Source organism: Aspergillus tanneri (assembly GCF_003426965.1).
Source record: "Aspergillus tanneri strain NIH1004 chromosome Unknown AapTan_1_pilon_pilon_pilon, whole genome shotgun sequence".
Lineage (NCBI taxonomy): Eukaryota > Fungi > Ascomycota > Eurotiomycetes > Eurotiales > Aspergillaceae > Aspergillus > Aspergillus tanneri.
Genome location: NW_022984628.1, coordinates 485945 through 508660, shown reverse-complemented (window position 1 = coordinate 508660; position 22716 = coordinate 485945). Strand labels below are relative to the sequence as shown.

Genomic DNA, 22716 nt, shown 5'->3' with positions numbered 1-22716 from the left:
CGTCCCGGGATAGCACGCGCGCTAGAAGGCATGTCTGTTTTTTATACAAGATCCCAGCATTGCTTGCGTTTTAATATGTTGATTTCCTCAAGCATTGCCTTAATCTATTTGTCGGCTTCTAGGCTGGTAGTGGCTTCGCGATAAGACGATGGTGCGGTGGAGGACGAGTCTATAGATTTTAAGACGGCAAGTCCTTTGGCAGGTCGATATAGGTCTTCACGTAGACCAATCTCGGAGGTGTCCTCAGACATTAAGTCTAGGACTGCTAATGCTTCTTTAGCAGAGGGTTGAGGCACTGTCAGTGCGTTGTTGTGCGCGTTATTTAGCGCTTTTGCAGGAATCGGACGGAAGTTCTCGTTGACCGAGACATCGCTGGTTTCCCGTACAGTATTTGTTTCAGGATCCCATACAACGTACATATAAGTTCCGCGATATCCAACAATATAAATATTCTTTGTGTGCGGGTTAAGCTTGGTGTTAGGCTTGCCGGCTGATTTTAATGCGCCGTGCAGGTGCAACGTGGCGGGTGAGCCAAATTTAACAAAATGCTTAAGTTTAATATCGCCATTGGTCCACGCGGAATATGGCGTAACATGCAAAGAAGGTTTCACGGTGGGATCTGCAGTGGTAGATCCTGGACGTTAATTGTTATATAAAAGTGCTTTCGTAGGCAGTTGATTAGTGTGATCTATCGCCATTTGAAGTGCTTGCGGCCATAGCTAACAAGGTAGGCCAGAGTCAAAAATCATGGCGCGGACGCGGGTTATAAGTGTACAGATTCCGCGCTCGCTTACGCCATCTTGCCATGGAGAATCGGCTGCAGTTGGTTCCTAATAGATGCTGTATTCTTTACAAAGTTGCTAAGTTTATTTAGTAAGGAATTCGCGATCACTGCGTGCGTACGCAGGGGCATCGAATCCTTAATTTTTAATATATTTTAGCCATTGCCCGAACATGGGAATAGCTTCGCTTCGGGATTAAAGAAAATAGACCCAACGCTTTCGAGTAGCGTCGTCGGTGATTAACATAAAATATTGTATATTCTTGAGGCCAGGAGGTGCGTGAGTATTATTACAATCCAGTGTTACACCTTTACCTGCAATATCAATGTGGATTCGCATTAGCGGTTTTACCGCGCGAGGAGCGGGATCCTTGTGATTCTACCTGGTTTAATGTGCTTGTTAACAGATTTCGCAGAAAGGTATGGTTTTTGGGCCTTTGATTTTTATTGCTTTAATCCTAGCGAGTTGCAATATAGCACGGAAATGGACATGGGATAGGCGTTAATGCTATTCCACCATGGTGGTGCTTGGAATAGGCGCCGAGGGCTTATATTATTTGGACTGAATCGCGTGGACAACCGGACGAATAAGGTATTAATCTAAATTTTCTGTTAGACTAGCAGATAGCAGGACGCCTGTAGGACTTTTAATAAGAAAACATTTCTGCGTGATGTTGCTGTCTAAAAAAATATCGAATCCTTGTCGATCTAGCTGCCGGAAGGATAGTAGATTTAATAGGATAGTTGGTGTATAACATACGTTAGGAATATTAGCGCTGTACAGAGATATTATACCAATTCCCTTAATCTCGTGCGTGTGTTGGCCAGCGTTATTAATAAATACTATAATATTTATAAAGTTAGTAAATAAATTGCGCTGATTAGTAGTATGCAGATTAGTAGCTGTGTTAAAAAGCTATTTATCCTGTACAGGCGAAATCTGCAAAGTATTTGCCTGATTCTTGGGTGTGGAGTCGTCGTCCGATGGTTTAGGTAGATATTTCTCGGGATATGTTGTCCAATAATTATCTTCCTTGTAAAGTCCTTTCTTGCAAAGGGAACATAATTTGAGTGGCTTTCTACCATTTAAATTGTTAGAATCCTTTGAATTGTTGGAATCCTTTGAAAGTTTGGAATCCTTGGGATCTGGCTGTTTGGTGCGATATTTGGATTCCTGTTAAAATTTCTAGGGATTTTGCGGCACGTATTTCTGGGTGTTTGCTGTGGTAGGCTCTCGGGCAATTAATTGGTCTGCGAGCGTGGATATGTTAATATTCTGAATTAATCCACAACCTGTTAAGAAAAAGGTATCCAATTGCGTCCGTACGAAGGAATGTTGCCAATTACCCAAGATACAAAGAAATATATTGTGAAAGATATTATTAACAGAGATGTGTAATCGCTTTAATTTTAATATAATCTATTAAAAATCACGGACCATTGCTGGATAATTTCCTTGTAGGGAAATATTAAGAAGTGCCTTGACAGTTATAAGGTGTTCCTCTGCTGCAGATAGACCGTACGTGGTTGTGATGCTATTCCAGAGGTTGTACACAGACTTTAAGTCCTGCCAACCGAGGGTTTCTCGTATGTTGGGGGATAATAAATGGAGGATTCTTGTGTGTAGAACCTTGTTCTATTTATGCCAACGGGCGTGAGCTATATCGTCCGTAGCAGGTTAAATTGGGGTTTCGAGGACTTGTTCTGCCTCGATGAGGTGTGTATCTAGCAAAATAGAATCACACCAAATAGTAAAATTTTCGCGGCCTTTAAGAATCTCTGGTTCACGATTAGTAAACTTCTTCTTAGCCAAGCGCCGTACACGCTCCTCTTCACGGTATGCAAGATCTTGTGTTGTATTAATTACTGCAGATTGCGAAAGAGTGGCGGTTCTGGCTGATTGTTGTTTGTATTGGGATGTCGCTACAGGTTAAGACATCACAGCAGGTTGCGAGGTTTTTTGTCGCATTTCCTGGCGTACTTCCGCGATTTCATCGCGTAGAGGTATCGCAATTTGATCACGAATTAACTCAGTGATCTGACGAATAAGATCAGTATTTATACTGGTTGGTGGCGTCACTATATCGACGTTGTTGTCTCCGGCTTCCTCTATGGGATCGGATGTTGGTGAAGGGCTGCCTTCTTACTCTGTAGAAGGGCCAGCAGCGGTTAAAGCTGGTGTTACCAATAAAGGATTCTGCGGTGCAGTTATTTTAGCCTTTCCTTTTGAGGCTTTTGGAGGCATCGCGGTGGTAATACTGCGATAATTATCGCAACTGGTAGCGAATCTAGGGGTAAATCCGCAATAGAAGTAAACAATGAATCAGTAAACAATAATTCAACCCCCCCTAGAACATGCAATAGGGGTGGAATAAAGACATAAAAGATACAGCAGGTAGCTCAGCGCTATCCGAAGCGATTCCGTATATTTTTATGAACGAAAAGGTCTTCGTTTAGCTTGAATCAAGGGGTCATAACCTGTTGGAAGCGATTGCTTGTTCCATTGAATGGGTGGCCGGGTGGCCGCGACTAACGTAACCGGTAAACGAGCTGCGCGTGTAAGTGAGCTGCGCACCTCTGTATTGCATATAAAATTGTACTTTTCATAATCATAACACCTCAACAACAACATAAGTTACAGCAAAAATAGAAGTAGTTGCTAATATATAGGCAATATAGAATACTTATATAATTTACTCCAAATTTTTAACATTATTTCTATCTTATAATACATGAATGTTCTAAATACAGCGGTATTTAAACCTCTTTCTTTATATATTAAACAAAATATATAATTAAAGCCCCCACAGCCAATATCAGCATTTATTATATGATATCCGTCCAGATTCGAAAACTTAAGGCCCTCTTGATATGTTGCTGTTGAGATATTAAGGCCATAAAAAGGGCTATTTAATATGCAATACAGAGTTGCGCAGCCCGCTTACACGCGCAGCTCGTTTACCGGTTACGTTACTAGAAGCTAGCTTACATAAATGATGACTAAGCGAGGTCGAAACCGGGGGCAGGGCGCCAAGTGCTTGGCAATATGCTCTAACATCAAGTGTTCGCGAGGCACAATTCTCTGAATTCAAGGGGCTCAGGCGAGCTGACTATCTAGATGGGTGACTAAGTGAGGCCACGTGACCATACCGAATATGGTAGGTCCCTAACATCGAGGGCCAATGGGCCAAAAGGGTCAGTAGGGACAGTAGGGACAGTAGGGACAGTAGGGACAGTAGGGACAATAGGGACAGTAGGGACAACGGGGACAGTAGGGACAACAGGGATAATAGGGACATTGGCCCGAGAGGTCAAACGGGCTCTAGCCCTTTACACGTTGTACGTGTTAGATGCAGTTGTGGTAGAATAGTTGGGCGGTCATAGCTCTAGCCAATTATAATTTAATGCTCCGCCAAGGCGCTATTTTGACCAAGTTCACTGGACGAGGGGATAATGGGTGTGAAAATAGTCGGGTTTAATAAATATGAGGTGGATCACGTTCAAACCCATGTACAGCATGACATTGAATGAGAGACAGAAAAAAGTTGACTGATCAAGCTGCACTACCCACCCACTCCTTCAACTCCCGACTCCCAGTTGCCCGTACCACCTCCGCGATGTAGTGCGGATGTAATTGAAACCGACTGCCCGTGAGATTGGGGATATATCGCGTCTCCAAATTCTCCGGCTGCACATCTTCCTCTTGGATGCGGGCCTGCAGGAAGTGTCGATAATGGTCGACTCCCGAGCGCAACAGGGATGAATGGAAGGGAACATCGATCCCCACCAGGGGGATGGTCGCCTTTCCACGCGCCAGACGGATGGGCTTTGGCAGGGCCTGTGCGTCGGCGACGGCGCGGCCAACAATATTTCCTAGAACGGTGGACGCATCGTCATCACCGTCAGCGCTATCCCCACTACTATAAGTGGCCGCTTCCCGGAGAGAGAGACGGATTTGCTCGGGGGATGCTCGGGATAGCTCGTTCAGGGTTTCCGTGAGGGCATGGATATTACGGATCTGTAAATATGTAGTCAGTCCATTAATTCAGTCCTGTATGTGGATTAGAAGTAAAGGATAGGTACGTACATGTCCCGCACAGACATACTGTTCCCCGTGTACGTTGAGATTGACAATTTCCAAGAGCTGGAGGCTCTCTTGCGCAATCATGGCGGTGATTTGCCGAATATCTGTCTCATTGACCACTAGCTTGACATTAGTTATCACAGAAGACTATCATGACTCTGGTAAGGGAGCATCATACTCTGTCCAACTCTCGTCGGGTTCACCGCCACCATCGAATACTCCGTCGAACCTGCCTCGTCCCGTTCCATGACCGTTTGCATTGCTAGGCCACGGTAAAACACCACATCCATGAGTGATGGGAAAGGCATAAATTCCGCCAGCGCCGCCAGCGCCCCGTACTCGCCTAGGGAATGGCCCGCGAAGGGGGCGTCGGCCTGGATCAGCCCTCGCGCTCGCATGTCCTCGAACACGGCCTTTTCGAGAATGGTAATGGCGGGCTGCGCAAACTGCGTCGAGTAGATGAGACCGCGTGGTGCTTTGAAAGTATAGGACCGCGTTGTGGAGGTGAGATTGGGGAGGACTGGTTTGCTCCTCGTCTCCCCCTGGTGCGGGTTGATGCTGTTAATGCGCATCGCTTGGTATCGCTCACGGATGCGACGGCCACGATCGCCTCCGAAGTGAATGGTGAGTTCTTTGGGGTTTTCTTTCACGATTTGAAGGATGGAGAAGCCTGTAGCGTACGGATTAGTTTGTATACTTAGGGCTGGGACGAACTGTGCAGATAGGTAGGTAGTAGGAGTGGCATACCGTAGTTTTGGAGGAAGTATTCGTCCATGTCATCCCAGATCTGCCTCGCCACTGGACTTGACCGATAAAAATCCATGCCCATACCAGGTGATTGACTACCTTGTCCGGTAAATACGTACACCGTAGAGGGCTGTTCGATTTCCGCTTCTCCCTCCAGGACCTTGTGCTCCTCCCCGTCCACGCCTTTCCGGAAAGCCTCGATCTGGACGACCATTCTCCCTTGGATCATGGCGGTATGGGTAAACCGAACCGTGACTTGGTCTCGGGGAAAGACCATGCCGACAAAGGAGACGGAATAGCGATGCATGCGCCGGTGACTCCATCCATCGACCAATTGCTCCAGGACACTGCCCGCCACCGCCGATGTGTACATCCCGTGGACGATGGTTCCGGGCAGCTGGGCAATGCGGGCAAACACAAGACAGCTGTGAATGGGGTTATGGTCCTGGGAGACCTGGCTATACCGCTCGCTGCTGGCGGGCATCTGCACCGTCATGGAGTTGGTATTGTATGGCCATCCCGGACGATCCAGTGTCTGACGCACCGTGGCCGGCATGCCCCTGCGATGGAGGAGGTCGAGCACCGGGTTTCGGGAGCAGGAGAGGGCATGGAATCGCACTTGGCCAACTCGGTGGCAATGAACACCGCTCCCAGAACCGATTTCAACTGCCTCTCCCGTGGTCCGGACGGTGTGGAACGCCTTCCGGTCTTTACTCCACACATTGTGCGTGCGTAATCGGAAAGAAACTGTCTTTCCGACGAGGCTGGACTTTGGGTCGTCGAGGAGGAACCAGTCCCTATCGCGCAGGAGCGCTTCGTCGATGGGCGTGACATTCTTCAGAGTGATCTCCGGCTCCATGGTGTTTCGGAAACACTCACTCGAGCCGGGGAAGCTGCCTCGGATGAGGAATTTTGAGGTGACAGTCAGCACACGTCGTTCGTTGCGGGTCATCTCTGCCGTAACGGTGATTTCTTTCCCTTTCTCGTCAACCACGACTCCCTCTACGCAGGAAGAGGAGCATTCAACCATGTCCCCGATACGAAGAGGTTCTTCTCCCGGTTCCATGCGGAACTCATTCGATAGATGGACTAGTTTCAGGAGATCACCTTCATTCCCCGGAGTCACTAGAGGGGCAACCAATGATTCCCATGCGGGAACGATGGCAGCGTGGATGGGGAAGTAGTCTCCTTCTACGGGCAGATCACGTTCATTGGGATACGCCAGGCCGATGGATGACATCCAGGCATTTCGCATGGCAGCCGTCAGAAAGGTCTTCTTCCCCGTCGGTGGGGAATGTTGGACGTTGAAGCTCTCCCCGAGCCATAGTCGGCGATAGAATGACTGGACCAGTACGTCATGATTGTCCCCGACTTCGCTGAGACTGCCGCTCCAGGCATCTGCACTGTATGAGAATCGTAATTCGAGCGGGACAGGAGACGATGAGCTTTGAGGCGAGTGGAAGAAGACATGAGCAGTGATGAGAATACCATCGTCACTGTTCATGGACAGTACATGCCGTAAGCATCCATCGACTTCCTGAGTGGCGGTGATTTTCGACGCCGGGCCATCTATCTGGACTACAGTGTTCCATCCGAGGACCAGGCAGTCCCGTAGCCAGTTGGGTCGTCGAATCCGATCCCGACAAATCATAGCCCGATTACCTACAACGGCGCGCATCCACCCCATCGTTTCCCGTGTCAAGTATGCGAACCATTCCTCTGAGTTTGGGGCCTTTGCGTCAGGCAGGAGCCGATACGTGGTGACTCCGGGGTGTTCTTCCACGACATGGAAGGGAAATCGAGGCTGGAATGCGGCTAACGGGGCTTCGTCATCCTGCGCACCGTCGGACAGAGGGATAGGTGTCTCCTGGTACCATTCGGTTTCCACCATTGTCACCAGGGACTGGTTGATTCCATCCAGGATTTCCTTCACGGTTTCGTCCACCCGATGAGAATAATGGGCGGCCACCGGACCATGAAGTATACAAACCCGACCCGCATCCTGGTCGGTCACGGCATCCACGTCCTCGGACTGCCATAGGGAGTCTTTCTTGAACCAAAACGCAAAGTCTTCGTCAATGACCGGGATAAAGTTGACCGGCTTTTGGCCGCGGGCTTTGCAGCGCAAGAGGAACCATTGCACATCCTCGGGATGCAGAATCGTGGCGCTAGCGTTGGGAATGGTGCCGCGCAGAACAGCCAGGAAGTTCTGGGGATTGTGGGATAATGCCGCGAGGGTAAGCTGTCGGCCATCAGCGTGATGATGGAGGCGCTCAAAAGTGCGATTCATTACAGCAATCACCAGACACGCATAAGATGGATGAATCCAACGTCGTTGATGCGAAATATACATCAGATCGACGAGTCGGTCCAACACCTCCATGTACGTCATGTCCTTGAGGTCTATTACCTCCCCCTTCGCATTCCGACCAAACCAAGGCTTGAAGTAATCCGCATTGAGGCGGCGAATAATGTCGGTCTTGCGGTTCTGAAGGGCTTCGAGCTGCTTCCCCTGCGGCAGAGCGAAGATCTGCTCATCCATTTCCTTCCAGAATCGCACGCCCCTCGTAGCGAGTTTGTGAATGGGCTGTCCCATCTCCGATTGCACCGTGATGATCCCTCCTACGGGTCGAGTATAACTTGTCGTCCATTGCGACTCCTCCTCCACTCCTGTGGCTTGGCAGATGAGCTCTTTGACCGGTCCAGATGTATGGGCCTCTTTCGCCACCATCATGCGACTTCCCAAGAGAATGCCGTCAAAGGGCATCGGCGCGTAACCCCTCGGAACGGACCAGGACCCTGTCAGGTATGGGGATATGCTTTGCGCATCGCCGAACCCACTTCCCGCCACAAGAATCACATTGGAACAGGCTCGTATCTTGCCGTATAGCCGCAGAATCGGGCTGTGGAAGTCCTCAAAGGAATGGTGACCACCGGCGCGGCCGCCCGTCCACTGCAGAATCACAGGAAACGTGGGATGAGCGCGCGCGATCAGCAAGACCTGCTCGATCGCCGATTCTGACCCTGGCTTGAATGCAATATGCCGCAAGCCCAAGGTAGTGATGTACTCTGTCGCCACATCGAGACTGGGGACTCCGGCTCCGATAGTGAGTCCCTCCACGGGGGAATGGCCTGACTGGGCCAGTCGACGGAGGAGCGCAATCTGCCACGCCAAGACATTCGGACTGGCGTAGATAACATTGCAGGTAATCCCTCTCCCCGGCGGAATGTTCTCAGCGAGCGTCGTGATTGCCACAGCCATGCTGTCAGCATCGTAGTATCCCCCCCCGGCAAGTTCGGCATGATACCCAGCGTCCATGATTGCGGCCACGAAGTCCCAATGTACAGTTGTGGGCGTCATCCCGGCGACCATCACTGGCGGCAACCCGAGAACGTCTGTTAACTTCGTTGTCATCTGCACGTCACCACGTTCTGTGCGGACAAGCCGGGGCCGAAATTGCTCGAGCCAGTTTGGAACCACGACATGCGAGGTATCCGGGTGATAGGACGCATACATGTCCAACTGGGCCCCGGCTCCTTCCCTCTCGGGCGTGAGATGGGTGCTGTAGATGATGCGCACCCCTTTTCCTTCATTGTTGCGGAACAGCAGGTCACCGACTCCCTGACTAAATGCTAGAGCGTAGGTGCGGCCCTGGGGTCGGATGGTGGACGGCCAGTTCACGGGATCGGTCATGATGGCGCTCACCAACGTATCGAGGACGCCGGTTCCGCTCTGTCCCAGCACGCCCCCATCGCGGGTGTGATACACGGGACAGAGGAGCTCCGATGATGGAAAGCGCATCGCCGTTAATCGGGCCTGGACCTTCTGTGCCGCGTCGTGCAGGTAGGGAGTGTGAAAGGGGGCCGTGATGGGGAGGAACTGGTGCTGGATGAGAGGACTCCGACGGTCAAATGGGATGCGAGACTGATCTCGTCCGGCATGCGCATTGAGCGTGCGTAGGCGACGGCTGAGGCCGACGAGGTAGCGTGCCGGGCCAGCTATTACGAAGCTATTTCGGGTATTCACCAGGGCTAGATACACCTGGTCGTTCGGGCTCAATTCCCGGTTAGTGGTATCGATCAGCAGGCGCACCTGCATCTCTGCGATATTGGAGATGTGCAGCATGGGTGAGGGCCGGCCTTCCCCGTGGGAGATGCATTCTTCCACCAGGGGGGCCGGTACTTGGGACCGGGCCGTGGGGGCTTGTTGGCTCTCATATCCCATCCAGAAGAGCGTCCGCATCACAAACCGAACATTCTCGTAAAAGGACGACCAGGAGTCGGACCGAGAAATGCCTGCAGCCACGACGATCCCTTGCGAGTGGCCGGTGACTCCATGCAGGAGGGATCGCACCTGGCCCGGCGTCTGGTCGAGGACGCGACAGACCACGCAGAAATGGGCCAGACCAATGGCCCCGATGATCGGGAAGCTCACAGCGGCTGTTTGCAGGTACTGTTCATCTGGGACGAGATGCGGATCGTCCATCCAGGCCCGGAGACGGATCTGACGACCGTGATAGAAATCGGCGGTGTCTGGGTGGTGACAGAGCTTGTCCAGCTCCCGGTCGACGGTATCGACGAGGGGATCCAGCAACGGAGCGTATGTGGAGTAGATGTCGTGGAGATCTTGGACACAGCGGGGATTTCTGGCATTTTGGCCGCCAAAGACAGCAACGAGACGAGTGAGGCCCCGTTCCGCTTCGGTGAACAAAATGCTTTTCTCCACCTGCGGAGCGATGGAGCAGTGGGTGACTACGGCATAGAAGGCTCGTAGGAGACGTTTCTGCACCGAAAGAGGCTCGGGCAGCCCGGTGATGACGGTATGGATGTCCCTGGGGAGTACAAAGTCCCGCTGAAAGGCGAGAATGAGACATCGGATGGCAGGGATCTGTCCCTGGCAATCCACGAGATGTTGGAGAAACAGAAGTACGAGAGCGGCCGTAGAAGTAGGAGGGGGAGAAGAGGTGGAAGACGACAGGGAAGAGAGGAAGAGAGCCTTGGAATGGTCACAGTAGCCAAGATATTGGCTCGGAATATGAGTGGTATACTCTAAGTGCCCGTACTGAATGAAGAAAGGGAGACGATAGACGTCGTCGTCTAGAGGCGAAGCTACCTCGACATACGATGGGGTGGAGCTAGACATGTTGACCTGGTCAGCCATTCGATTTTGTCCAAATGAGCATGTCTGGTGGATATGCCAACCCTCTGTCTTTACATTTACGCAACAGACATCTCCTTCTCCTCTTCTTCGCTCGTTCCATCCAAGACTGTCGGGGTTGGATATCCCCGTTCGGGGCTCGGAAAGCCACCGCGAGGCTTCGCGTTTCGAAGTCCGAGGGTAATTACCTGATAGAAACAAACAATGTATAGTAAAAAGATAATAAATTAAAAATAAATAGAAGAAAAATAATAATTAATAATAATTCAAATATAGCAAGAGAAGGGGAATAACAAGAAGCGAAATCACTAACGTGAACAAACTGAGATCTTTTTTTTTTTTTTGGGCCTTTAAAATATCGAACAAAAAAGGACCATGGCCGACGACAACACCCAGCCCCCATATGACACCATCGTAACGCAGATCGTGGACTACGTTTATGACTTCAAAAATCCCCGTCCAATTGCTTACACGCGGGCCAAAGTCACCCTTCTCGATGCGCTGGGGGCTGCCTTCGAAGGCCTAGCCACCAGTGCCGAGTGTGGCCAGTTGATCGGTCCGATATGGCCGTCCCCAGACCAGGTGCCCAATGGCTTCAGACTTCCCGGGACCAACTACCAGCTGGATGTGCTGAAAGGAGCCTTTGATCTGGGGCTGATGATCCGGTATCTTGATCACAACGATGCATTTCCGGGGGCAGAATGGGGACATCCATCGGGTATCACGATCTCCAATATCTCCATATTTATTTACGTCACTAGAGTCAAGCTAACAAAGTAGACAATCTCGGTGCTATCATAGCGACCGCTGACATTCTCACTCGACAAGCTATTGCCAACAACCAGGCAGACCAAGTTCTCACGATGAAACATGTCCTGATGGCACTGATCAAAGCTTACGAGATCCAGGGCTGTTTCCAGATCCACAACGCCTTCAACAAGGTGGGACTGGATCACGTCATCCTAGTCAAGGTCGCGTCGACGGCCGTAGTATCCTGGTTGCTGGGTCTCAACCGAGAACAAGCATTCGCGGCCGTCTCGCATGCCTGGCTGGACGGTCATCCGCTGCGGGTGTATCGCCAGGCGCCAAATGCCGGGCCTCGGAAAGGATGGGCCGGGGGTGATGCCTGCATGCGAGCAGTGCATCTAGCGCTCCTGGTGCAGAAGGGTCAGCCGGGGGTGAAATCGGTGCTAACGACGCCGCGGTGGGGGTTCTACGACGTGCTCTTCCATGGGAAGCAGTTTGATCTGCCGCGTCCGTTCGGGAGCTGGGTTGTGGAAAATGTACTGTTCAAAGTAAGCACTGCCGAGGGGCATGGGTTAACGGCAGTGGAAGCGGCATTGATTGTGGCAGGGGACCTGAAGCGACGAGGCCGAAGCCCCGAGGAGATTGCCGGAATCCGAGTTCGCACGCAAGAGGCCGCGATGATCATCATCAACAAGCAAGGCCCACTGCATAATGCGGCGGATCGCGATCACTGCTTGAAATACATGGTCGCAGTGGTGTTACTCAAGGGTGCTCCTATCGACACCGCTGATTATCAGGACTCAAGTCCCTGGGCGAGTGACCCTCGGGTGGACGCGCTGCGGAACAAGATCACCCTCCATGAGGATCTGCAGATGACGAGGGATTACCACAACCCGGAGATTCGGAGTCTAGCCAATGCGATTTGCGTCACGCTGGAGGACGGGACCCAGCTGGCGGAGGTGGTGGTAGATTTCCCGGTCGGTCATGTCCGTCGCGAGGAGACAAAGGCGGCCGTGAAGGAAAAGACGAGGAGAAATCTGGCGTTGAAGCTTCCAAAGGAGAGGGTCGAGAGAATTCTGTCTTTGGCAGAGGAAGAGGAGTTTTTGTCTTTGCCTGTTCATGCTTTTGTGGATATGTTTATTCCTTGACTGGTGTAGGCAAACAGCAGTCATGCGATTGTTCGCGAGGCATGGTTCTCTTCAAGAGGCTCGACCCGCTTGGGTGATCTGTCTAAGTTATCTAGATGGGTGACTATAGAGGCCACGTGACTATACCGAATACAGTACATCTCTTACAGCGATTCCAGGTCATGTAACCACAAACGGTGTAATGTAATATTTAATTACTGTTGACAGAGGTTTTGCTGTTGAGGGGCCTGAGGCGGACGAACCAGAGGAGGGTCACAGAAAAGGAAGCTGCCAACCACCACGCACCCCCCTACCGCCATAATCAACCTCTTTCATTGTAATCTAGTTGAAGTTGAGGTTACAAATAAGATTGTCACAGACCTCTAACTATTGTGAATTCAGGGAAAGGGATACGCAGGGAGCTATAGAAAACTACATGCAGACCACTAGCCTAATTAGGAAGTAGACGTCATCTTGGAAACACCGGGAATCACAGTATCTCAACCGAGTCCCTTCCATTCCTTACTAGAGGTCTTCGGTGCTCAACCTCAAGGTGCTCTACTAACTAAAGGATTTGTCGACAATTATGGTAATATTGATTATTCAGCACCTTTCTCAGTCAAATGTTGTTGATGATGCAACATCATCGGATCGCGTATATTTCCTACATTAGTTAGTTTGCATTCTTCATTTGTTTACCTCGCCTTTATAAATGCGAGATGTTTTGGTAGTTTAGTTGAACCAGAGACCTAATTCAATGAAGGATCGATACTTGCGAATACGCATAATTTTATGGTTGACAGGATTCAGGATTTGAATCCATTGAATATACAACCACAACTCCGCACCGTCAAGCCGGGCGGATTATAGTATTTCCATAAAACTAAACAATATCGTACATTTACCCAATTTGGTAATCACAAGCCATCGAGTTTTGTCATACTTGACCGTTTCCATCAAGAAATCGCTTGGATTTCTACCCCGGCACGTAATACTCGCTCAATTGGTGCCATCAGTGATGAATGGGATTCCTATTTGATCGACTGAATTGAACCACGAAGCAAGATAAGCATACCAAATACATTATGATGAACTTGTCCATCCTCAGCCAACGAAGAGAAATTGTTTCATTTCTTCAAATCAATCTATCAACAAAATCAAAAAGACAAATCGCAAGAGAAATCAAATATTCGCATCTGCGCGATACGAATTAAAATACCAACGTATAACGGCTCAAAACTTCTTATCCAAGTCGCCCACATACACCTGACCCGGTCGCCAGATCCTCGCAGGACCAGCTATATACATGTACCTATATTAGTAGGACTCAACCAAAAGAATACAAGAAGACTTACACATGGCCTCACTCCAGTGTGCTAAGAATCCCTGCGTTCTCGAGATGATGGAGATGGGCAGGATGAAATCATCGGGAAAGCCCATAGCACCGTAGGTAAAGGCGGCAAACAGATCCGCATTAGGCTTCAGTTTGCGCGAGGTGAAATACTCATCGTCGGCCGCGATCCGATTCAGCTCGAAGGCGACACTCAACAAGGGATCCTGCGCAATTTCCTCCTGTAACTCTCCCAGGACCTCCTGGATATACACGGCCCGGGGATCGGTGACACGGTAGACACGGTGGCCATAGCCATACAGCCGTTCCTTGCCAGTCTTGACACGATCGATTTTAGCGCGACAGCCCTCGATAGAGCCGATGGCCGCGATATCCTTATACGCGACTTCGATGGCGCCCCCGTGCAAAGGTCCGTACATAGCGGAAATGGCAGAGATCATACAGGACAGCGCGTCGGGTAGGGACGAGGCTGTTTGAAGTAAGGCCGCCGTTGAGCAGGTCATTTCGTGGTCGGCAATAAGCACCCACAGTTTCTCAAAATATCGCACGTATCTGGGACTGGGAAGGCCCGTCGCTTCCTCCACGTGACCGGTCATCAGGAAGAGGTTCTCAATGTAGGACAGGTCACTGCGCGGCGGCGTGAATGACCGGCCCGTGTGATGACAATACGCGACAGCGCTGATGACCGGGAGTGCCGCGAGGACGGTGATGATTTGCTCGTCGACCCGGTGCGGATGGCCCAGGTAGAGGGTTTGAGCCGCATGGGCAGGAATCGCCTCCATCTGGGTGGATTGAAGGGCTGAAAGGCCCGCGATGATCATCCCCATGATGGATCCATTGGGACTGAGAAGTCAGCTATTCCTTATGTTTTTCCTGTACCGCTTATCGACAAGAGAGGGGGAAGCATACGGGAATGAGCGAATCACTTGATAAACGCTCCCATCGAGGCGCTGTGCGGCAAAAATTTTGTTCTGCAACTTGCTAGCTTCGAGGGGTGATGGCCAGTGACCCCAGACGAGGAGATGCACCGTGTCGATGAAGGATTTTCCCTCGGCAATGATGTCGTCAATGGAGTACCCACGATACTGGATGACCCCTTTCATGCCGTCACTGTATATGGTTAAGTTGATTAGCTTTCTGCGGTAATTTATTTATGCCCAGAGTGCGTACATGTAGGTGATTTTGCTCTCCTTGACGGCCGTGTTGGAGAATCCTGGGTCAAAGATCCGAATCCCACTATCGGTCTGATCAGCATAGTACTCGTGATTCAACGGGGCCCTGATGCGTTTGAATTCACTGGCGTGGATGGCATTGTGGACGATGGGGATCTGATAATATTTTCCTGTTCGACTGTCAATGACGTGCAGCGAGGGATTTATCTTGTTGACATCATTCGTGCCGTTTTCCATCATGATAGATATGGATAGAGACTACGTCAAAAACAAAAAATGAAAAAAATGAAAAAATTCAACAATGCATGTATGCAAGTTTCGTAGTCGGTCGAGAACGTCCTCGAATGATGAGGATGCCACAAACATATAACGCGGTCTCTTGTAACAACCACTATATTCGTCAGGCTCGCTCCGTGACCGTTGGATAGTTGTGAATATCGGAAATTGTTCAGCGAGGGATTTAACTCTGGGCTTATTCTTCCGAGCCGTTCGGGCAGAAGGCGAGTTCGCTTTCGCGTCTCGGACACATTCTCCGGGGGCTCGGAGTTGGGGGTGCGAGAATACCCTCAACGCCACTAAAAGGACAATACAAGGGTCAGTAAGACCGGAAGTCGATAGGAATGCTTCTAACTATATAAAGTCAAGTATAACTATGAAAAGAAATGAATTCAGCGCCCCGTGAATGAGCCTACCTGTCGTGTAACCCATCATGGCATCAGATAGTGCTCCCAGTTGGTCAGATGCTGAAAGGAGGAAACTGGCCCATCAGCTGTTGATTGAACTTCTTTCGTGAGCGTTCCCCAATTCTCTGCGACTTGCTTGTTAACTGGTACAGATATCAATTCGCCTCCCCAGTGCAGTGGTAAGGTACCTTGGTCTTCTCTACGATAATCATCGGCTGACACCTTTAGGATCGACACACAACGGGCTCTGCTCGAGCATGATCCTCCCATCCAACGAGTGGTTGAGATTGGTCCCTCCCGGGTCCTCGCCAATATGGCCGAGAAAACCGCCACGGGGGCGACGGCCTCGAGAGATCAGGCATATGCCGTCAATAGACAGTTTCTCAGCTCGGCAGGCAACCTCAACGAGATATACTATGAATATGGGGATCCAGTAGAGCAAGAAACTCCATTGCCACCGACATCAACCCCACAACCATCCATACCACAGCCCTCACCAACTTCAACATCACTACAGGCGACTCCGACAGCCCCTTCCACATTCCCAACCGCAATACCAGACACGCCATTGACCGCTGGGGACATCGTGCTAAGTCTGGTAGCACAGAAGCTGAAAAAGCCTTTTGACCAAGTACCCATGGACATGTCCATCCGTGATCTCTCAGGAGGTGAGCTTCTTATTTCTTATCTGGTCACTTATACTGACGAGAAAAGGAAAATCCACTCTACAAAATGAACTCATTGGGGACCTCGAGGCGGAACTAGGCCATCTCCCAGACAGCAGTGAAAACACCCCCCTGCAAGGACTGGCCGCTCTGCCTTTCTCCGGCCAGCTGGGGAAGCTGATGACCGGTCTCATCGCCCGCTTGGTCTCCTCAAAAATGCCCGCCGGCTTCAACCAGCAGACAATTCGCCAGCACCTGCATACCTGCTGGGGCTTAGAATCTCAGCGTCAGACCGCCGTGCTTTGCTACGCCACGACGATGGAGCCCGCATCACGGTTGGCCGATGCCAGCGCCGCGGCTACATTTCTCGATACCGTCGTATCGCGATATGCGGGGGTTTCGAAAATCAACTTGACCCCTGCGTCGGTGAGCAGCGGCGCATCGTCTGGGGCCATCACAATGGTTGATGCATCCGCTCTACAGGCCGCGACGCGAGAGAACCAAATGGCTCTTCGGAAGATACACACTGTGCTCGGACGGTTCCTCCCAGAGACAGATCAGAGAATGGACCCGGCAGAGTCGGAACGTCAAACTAAACAGCTGGAATCGCAGTTAGAGCATTGGACCGCCGAGTTTGGGGGTCAGATGCAGATGGGGACGTCACCAATCTTCGATCCTCACAAAGCACGCCGCTACGATTCCTGGTGGAACTGGGTGCGCGTCGACCTCCTCGCGCTTGTCCAGCGGCTGGATCCGAGAAAGACATCGCACTCGGACCTCGAAGAAGAAATCCATATGATCCTGAACCGATGGACCCCGTCTTGCTCCATGATTGTGAATTTCGTATCTGCAGCCCGTGGATTGAATCTCCAGGACCTCTTTCATCGTCCCAATCCCCATTCCCGTGATGCGACATTCCGGTTTAGGGGTCCCGCTCTAGCTCCCAAGACCATCGTTGATCCCACCGGCGAAATCCGCTACTCGGAGGTAGTACGGCGCTCGCTCGGCAGTCTCAACGAGAGGAATTACGCGTCCATTATTGCCCAGGGCGCAGACCATGCCATGCCCTTCTGCCACCTGCGGAGCCGCCACGGTCCCGGCTGGCAATACCACCAAGCCTGGACGGATCGGTTCCTGGAGTCTCTCGCCCGAGGAGCGACCTCGGGACTGTCGTTCCAGGACAGGGTCGTTGTAGTGACCGGGGCTGGAAGCGGTTCTATCGGTGCGGACGTGGTGCAGGGCCTGTTACAAGGGGGCGCCCAAGTAATTGTGACTACGAGCCGGGCCGTGAGTACCACTGCTGAATTCTACAGTTCCATGTACCGGATGCACGGGTCCCGAGGGAGCAGCCTGGTCGTGCTACCGTTCAACCAAGGGAGTAAACAGGACTGCGAGGCACTGATCGAGCACATCTACACTAGTCGTGACGGCTACGGAGGGGACATCGACATTCTGCTCCCATTCGCGGCCGTCCGTCAGGCCGGGCAGATCGAAGGCGGCCTGGACGAGACAACCGAACTGGCCCATCGGCTGATGATGGTCAATCTGCTGCGTCTCCTGGGTGCGATCAAAGAGAATAAATCCCGCCGGCGGATCAATACACGGCCGACCACCGTTGTGCTGCCCCTGTCGCCAAATCACGGCACTTTTGGTGGGGATGGGTTGTACTCGGAGTCAAAGATTGGGTTGGAGACGCTCTTCAATCGATTCTATTCCGAGCGGTGGGCGCCATACCTGGCAGTTTGTGGAGCCGTAATCGGCTGGACTCGAGGCACTGGATTGATGGCGAGCAACAATATCCTCGCGGACGCAGTGGAAGCGCACAACGCCTTGACCTTCACCGCGGCAGAGATGGCATTCAATATCCTCGCGTTCTTGGCCGAGCCGCATCTGGTGGCGGCGTGTGAAGAACAGCCTATCCTCGCTGATTTCAGCGGAAACCTTAGCGGAATCCGAGATCTCCGGAGCATATTATTCTCCGCCCGGCGAGAGGTGCAGGATCAGAGCCGGCTCCGAAAGGCATTAAGCGCCGAGAATGCTCGCCAGCAAGAGTTATTGAACGGTCCACCTGAGGCACCGTCGGCCCCAGTTTCCCGGAGACGGCGGTCGAACCTTCAAGTGGGATATCCTCCACTGCCGGGTTTCCCGACGGTGACAAACGGTCTTCCCAGCCTGCACGGGATGATAGACTTGCGCAAAACCGTCGTTGTGGTCGGGTACTCGGAGTTGGGCCCTTGGGGTAGCTCCCGAACCAGATGGGAGATGGAGTCCAGCGGCAAGTTTTCCCTGGAAGGATACCTGGAGATGGCGTGGATGATGGGCCTGGTTGAACCCTTTACCGGAGACGTGGAGGGAAAGCCCTACGTGGGATGGGTCGACGGCAAGACCAAACAGCCCGTTCATGATGACGAGATCGGCGAGCGATATGGTCAGTATATCCATGACCATGCAGGGATTCGCTTCATCGAGCCCGAGCTGCTGAACGGGTACGATCCGGAGCGAAAGGAGTTCTTACATGAAGTCGTGGTCGATGAAGATTTGCCTGCATTTGAAGCCTCCAAAGACACCGCCGATGCGTTGAAGCTCCGCTTCGGGGATAAAGTTTGCGTGTCCGCTGCCTCTCCATCCCAGAGCGACACATGTCAGGTGCAGATCAAGAAGGGTGCGCATTTTTTGGTTCCCAAGGCCGTCCCATTCACTCGGAAGGTGGCTGGCTTGCTCCCGACTGGATGGAATCCCACGCGATACGGCATTCCCGACGAAATTGTCGCCCAGGTAGATCCTATCACGCTGTATGTGCTGTGCTGCGTTTGTCAAGCCATGCTGAGCGCCGGGATCCAAGACCCGTTCGAAATCTATCGGTATATCCATGTTTCGGAGTTGGCCAATTGCATCGGAACAGGGGTGGGAGGCTTGGTCTCCATGCGGGGGATCTACGGAGAGCGATACCTCGATCGTCCCGTGCAGAGCGACATTCTTCAAGAATCGTATCTAAATGCAATGGGGGCGTGGACCAACATGTTACTACTGGGATCGAGTGGTCCCATCAAGTCTCCCGTTGGAACTTGCGCGACAGCTGTGGAGTGAGTTAAATGCCTATGATAATATTTCCTGTTAATTACATCATTTCCTGCTAATCGCTATAGGTCCCTCGACGCGGGATGCGAGTCCATCCTCCTCGGTAAAGTAAAGATGGCCGTGGTCGGTGGAACAGACGATTTCCAAGAAGAAATGTCCTACGAATTCGCTAATATGAAAGCTACCTCGAGTACCGTCGACGAACTCAGCAAGGGCCGATTGCCCAAAGAAATGTCCCGGCCGAGCACGACCTCGCGCAGTGGATTCACGGAGTCGGCGGGCTGTGGCATTCAAATCATCACCACGGCGGAACTCGCTCTGGAGATGGGGCTCCCCATATACTCCATTGTGGCGCACACCCAAATGGCGGGGGATCGCATTGGTCGCTCGGTGCCGGCGCCTGGACAAGGCGTTCTCACTGCAGCGCGGGAGAGTCCCGATGCCCGGAATCAGTCCCCACTGCTTGATCTAGAGTATCGCAGGCAGCAGCTCGAGGAGACCCGAGAACAGATTCAAAAGGAGCGGACGGTTCGGCTGCAGGAGATGAAACACCACACAGGTGATGATATCGAGCGGCAGCTGCAGGAGGTGGAAACCATCACGTCGTGTAAGATCCGCGACGCACAGAGTCTCTGGGGAATGGACCTCCGTCGACAACTTCCCCAGTTGTCGCCGTTACGGGCGGCGCTGGCAGTCTGGGGATTAAGGATTGATGATATCGAAGTGGCCACGCTGCACGGGACATCCACCAAAGCGAATGACCTGAACGAGGCGACGGTGATTCAAATGCAGATGACTCATCTTGGTCGGTCGAAGGGGAATCCCCTCTTCACGATTTCCCAGAAATACCTCACGGGTCACCCCAAGGGCGCAGCGGGAGCCTGGATGTTCAACGGCGGATTACAGGTCCTGCAGACGGGACTGGTTCCGGGGAATCGCAACGCGGATAACATCGACCAGACCCTGCGGCCGCATGACCATTTACTCTATCCCCCTCAAAGTATCCAGACCACAGGGGTCAAGGCATTCATGTTGACGTCTTTCGGTTTTGGTCAGAAGGGCGGGCTGGCACTGGCGGTCGCTCCACGATACTTGTTTTCTGCATTGACCGAGGATCAATTTGAAAAATATCGCGTGCGCACTCTGGAACGGCAGCAGAAGGGCAATCAGGAGTTTATCAGGGGCATACGCCAGAAGTCTCTGTTTCAGGCAAAGGAAAATTCAGCCTGGAAGAAGGACGACGAAGTGACGGTGTTTTTGGATCCTTTAGCGCGAGTAGGCCCGTCAGAATACTCGTTCCAGATGGATAATCTTCATCCTGAGCAGATCAACCCCGGTAGGTGGATCCTTTATTTTTTTGCTTTCTATCATGTTTTTGGTCGTTCTAATCGTTCAATAGAAAGTTCGGCTGTACGGAGTAAAAGGGGGTGTAAGAAGGCAGGAAATTGCCTGGCATGTCCGGGCTGTTTACCGAAACAGTATACATTTTAGGATCTGCATTCCAGATTATTATGATAAACAGAGTGGAACAGGATTAGATCTACGATCACTATTTGATATTCTTGCTTTGTTGCAGCCACTTCATTCACCAACTTCAAGTTAATAACACCCAGAAACTTCTCACATATTGCAAAGAAAAGAAAAAAAAAGAATAGAAAAAAGAGTAGAACAGAAAATAACCAATAAATTCCAGATCAGATCAGACCGTAAGGCTATTATAATTTGATGTACGTTATATATCGATATATAGCTTCGTTTGTCATCTACCGACGTCCCGAATCCCTGATATATCGAATATCTACAAGCTAGAATATTGCCATCGCACTAGGAGGAGAAGACACGCCTCCCTTTTGATTCAAAGGCACCGAGGAAAGGAAGAACGACCACCGGTTCAGCTCCTTACACATCTCCGCCAACGCCTCGAGATCAAACAATTCCCCAATGGGCATACCCCAGCCCGCGAGCAGATACTCATGCAGCATGACTTCGGGGTTCCGCGGGGGCCAGACTTCGAACGCGATACTGTCGCCCGCGACAGCCGCAAAGCCCGAATCCCAGATCCAGCGCAGCATGTCCACGGTGGGTTCCACACCGGCCAGCTCGGGCGTGGGCTTGTTAGCGTAGTCGGTCTTTTCTGATATGGACATTTTGGTGTCCCAGTCCCGGGTGATGCCTACTCTCATGAACAGAAGGTCGCCCTTCTGGATGGTTATATTGCATTCCTTGATGATATCTTGGATTTCAGAGAGCTTGACCTCGTGCGGAGTAAAGCTGTTGAATTTGATGCCTTTTTTGTCAGCGTACGAGGCGTAGTCAATCAGAATACCGCGGCCTGTATTATTCTTAGCGTCAATCTTTCTTTCTAGTAGGTTCCGTTGAGATTGGTACCTGCGATTCCTTTTTGGGCCCAAAATTGCATCCCAATCCGGTTATTGGATCGATCTTGGATTTCAGCTGCTGTAGTTCCACCGTAGAACATGCGCTGTTCCTGTCCCGGAACCCCCTGCGAGCAATGCCGCAGACCATCCCATTGACTGCTGACCTCTATTTCCATCAGTCTTAATCTTAATTCGCGAGGAACCGGTCTACTCACGAGGATTAAAAATATACACATCATCAAAACACATGCCGCCCAGTAATGGCAGGATATGGTGCTGCGCCGTTGATCGCCCCAACGCGACTATTTCCAACTTGGACATATCCCACTGCAGCGTGACACGCTTACCCGTCTTGATCTCACGGGCGGCCGCAGCGGCTACGCGCTCGGGAGTAAGTAATGAGAGTTTGCCCATTCCTTCCTCCTCGCTGCCGGGCTCACCGACCCAAACCTGACGAGGGTTGGGGAGTTCATTAAATGGGACGTCGTACAGTGGGGAGGCCATGATCGATTTTTAAGGATAGATTGGATTTTCTCCGGATGGTTAAGTTTCCGTGGGAAGAATTGCTTCCAGTTTAAGAGTCTTCCCCGCGGTCAAGTATTAGCTTGATTGATAATCCGTGATTGATAATCACTCGTGATCTAACCAAATCACATTAAAGAAATGCATCAAGAGATTGCATGTGTGGAGTTAGTAAGGCTTAGATATGCACTTAGCCTCGGCCCCGGATTCCGGGCCCGACCCC

At 51.4% G+C, this 22716-nt stretch overlaps 5 protein-coding genes across 5 annotated transcripts; 2 read left to right on the top strand and 3 right to left on the bottom strand.

Moving 5' to 3' along the window:
- Positions 1-4334: 4334 nt before the first annotated feature.
- ATNIH1004_002229 (uncharacterized protein) lies at positions 4335-10755 on the bottom strand (the record flags this gene model as incomplete). The annotated part of the gene is made up of 4 exons (XM_033566924.1): positions 4335-4799; positions 4869-4984; positions 5044-5535; positions 5613-10755. The coding sequence occupies 4 exons, from the start codon at positions 10753-10755 to the stop codon at positions 4335-4337; spliced, it is 6216 nt and encodes a 2071-aa protein (XP_033428919.1).
- A 390-nt stretch (positions 10756-11145) lies between these two features.
- Positions 11146-12665, top strand: ATNIH1004_002228 (putative 2-methylcitrate dehydratase (PrpD); the record flags this gene model as incomplete). Its single annotated transcript, XM_033566923.1, has 2 exons — positions 11146-11488; positions 11551-12665. The coding sequence occupies 2 exons, from the start codon at positions 11146-11148 to the stop codon at positions 12663-12665; spliced, it is 1458 nt and encodes a 485-aa protein (XP_033428918.1).
- Positions 12666-13877: 1212 nt separating this feature from the next.
- ATNIH1004_002227 (putative citrate synthase) lies at positions 13878-15404 on the bottom strand (the record flags this gene model as incomplete). The annotated part of the gene is made up of 4 exons (XM_033566922.1): positions 13878-13942; positions 14000-14838; positions 14905-15105; positions 15166-15404. The coding sequence occupies 4 exons, from the start codon at positions 15402-15404 to the stop codon at positions 13878-13880; spliced, it is 1344 nt and encodes a 447-aa protein (XP_033428917.1).
- A 472-nt stretch (positions 15405-15876) lies between these two features.
- ATNIH1004_002226 (uncharacterized protein) lies at positions 15877-21084 on the top strand (the record flags this gene model as incomplete). Its single annotated transcript, XM_033566921.1, has 6 exons — positions 15877-15956; positions 16003-16029; positions 16079-16518; positions 16565-19598; positions 19662-20929; positions 20993-21084. The coding sequence occupies 6 exons, from the start codon at positions 15877-15879 to the stop codon at positions 21082-21084; spliced, it is 4941 nt and encodes a 1646-aa protein (XP_033428916.1).
- A 314-nt stretch (positions 21085-21398) lies between these two features.
- ATNIH1004_002225 (uncharacterized protein) lies at positions 21399-22475 on the bottom strand (the record flags this gene model as incomplete). Its single annotated transcript, XM_033566920.1, has 3 exons — positions 21399-21925; positions 21982-22137; positions 22187-22475. The coding sequence occupies 3 exons, from the start codon at positions 22473-22475 to the stop codon at positions 21399-21401; spliced, it is 972 nt and encodes a 323-aa protein (XP_033428915.1).
- Between the last annotated feature and the right edge of the window lie 241 nt (positions 22476-22716).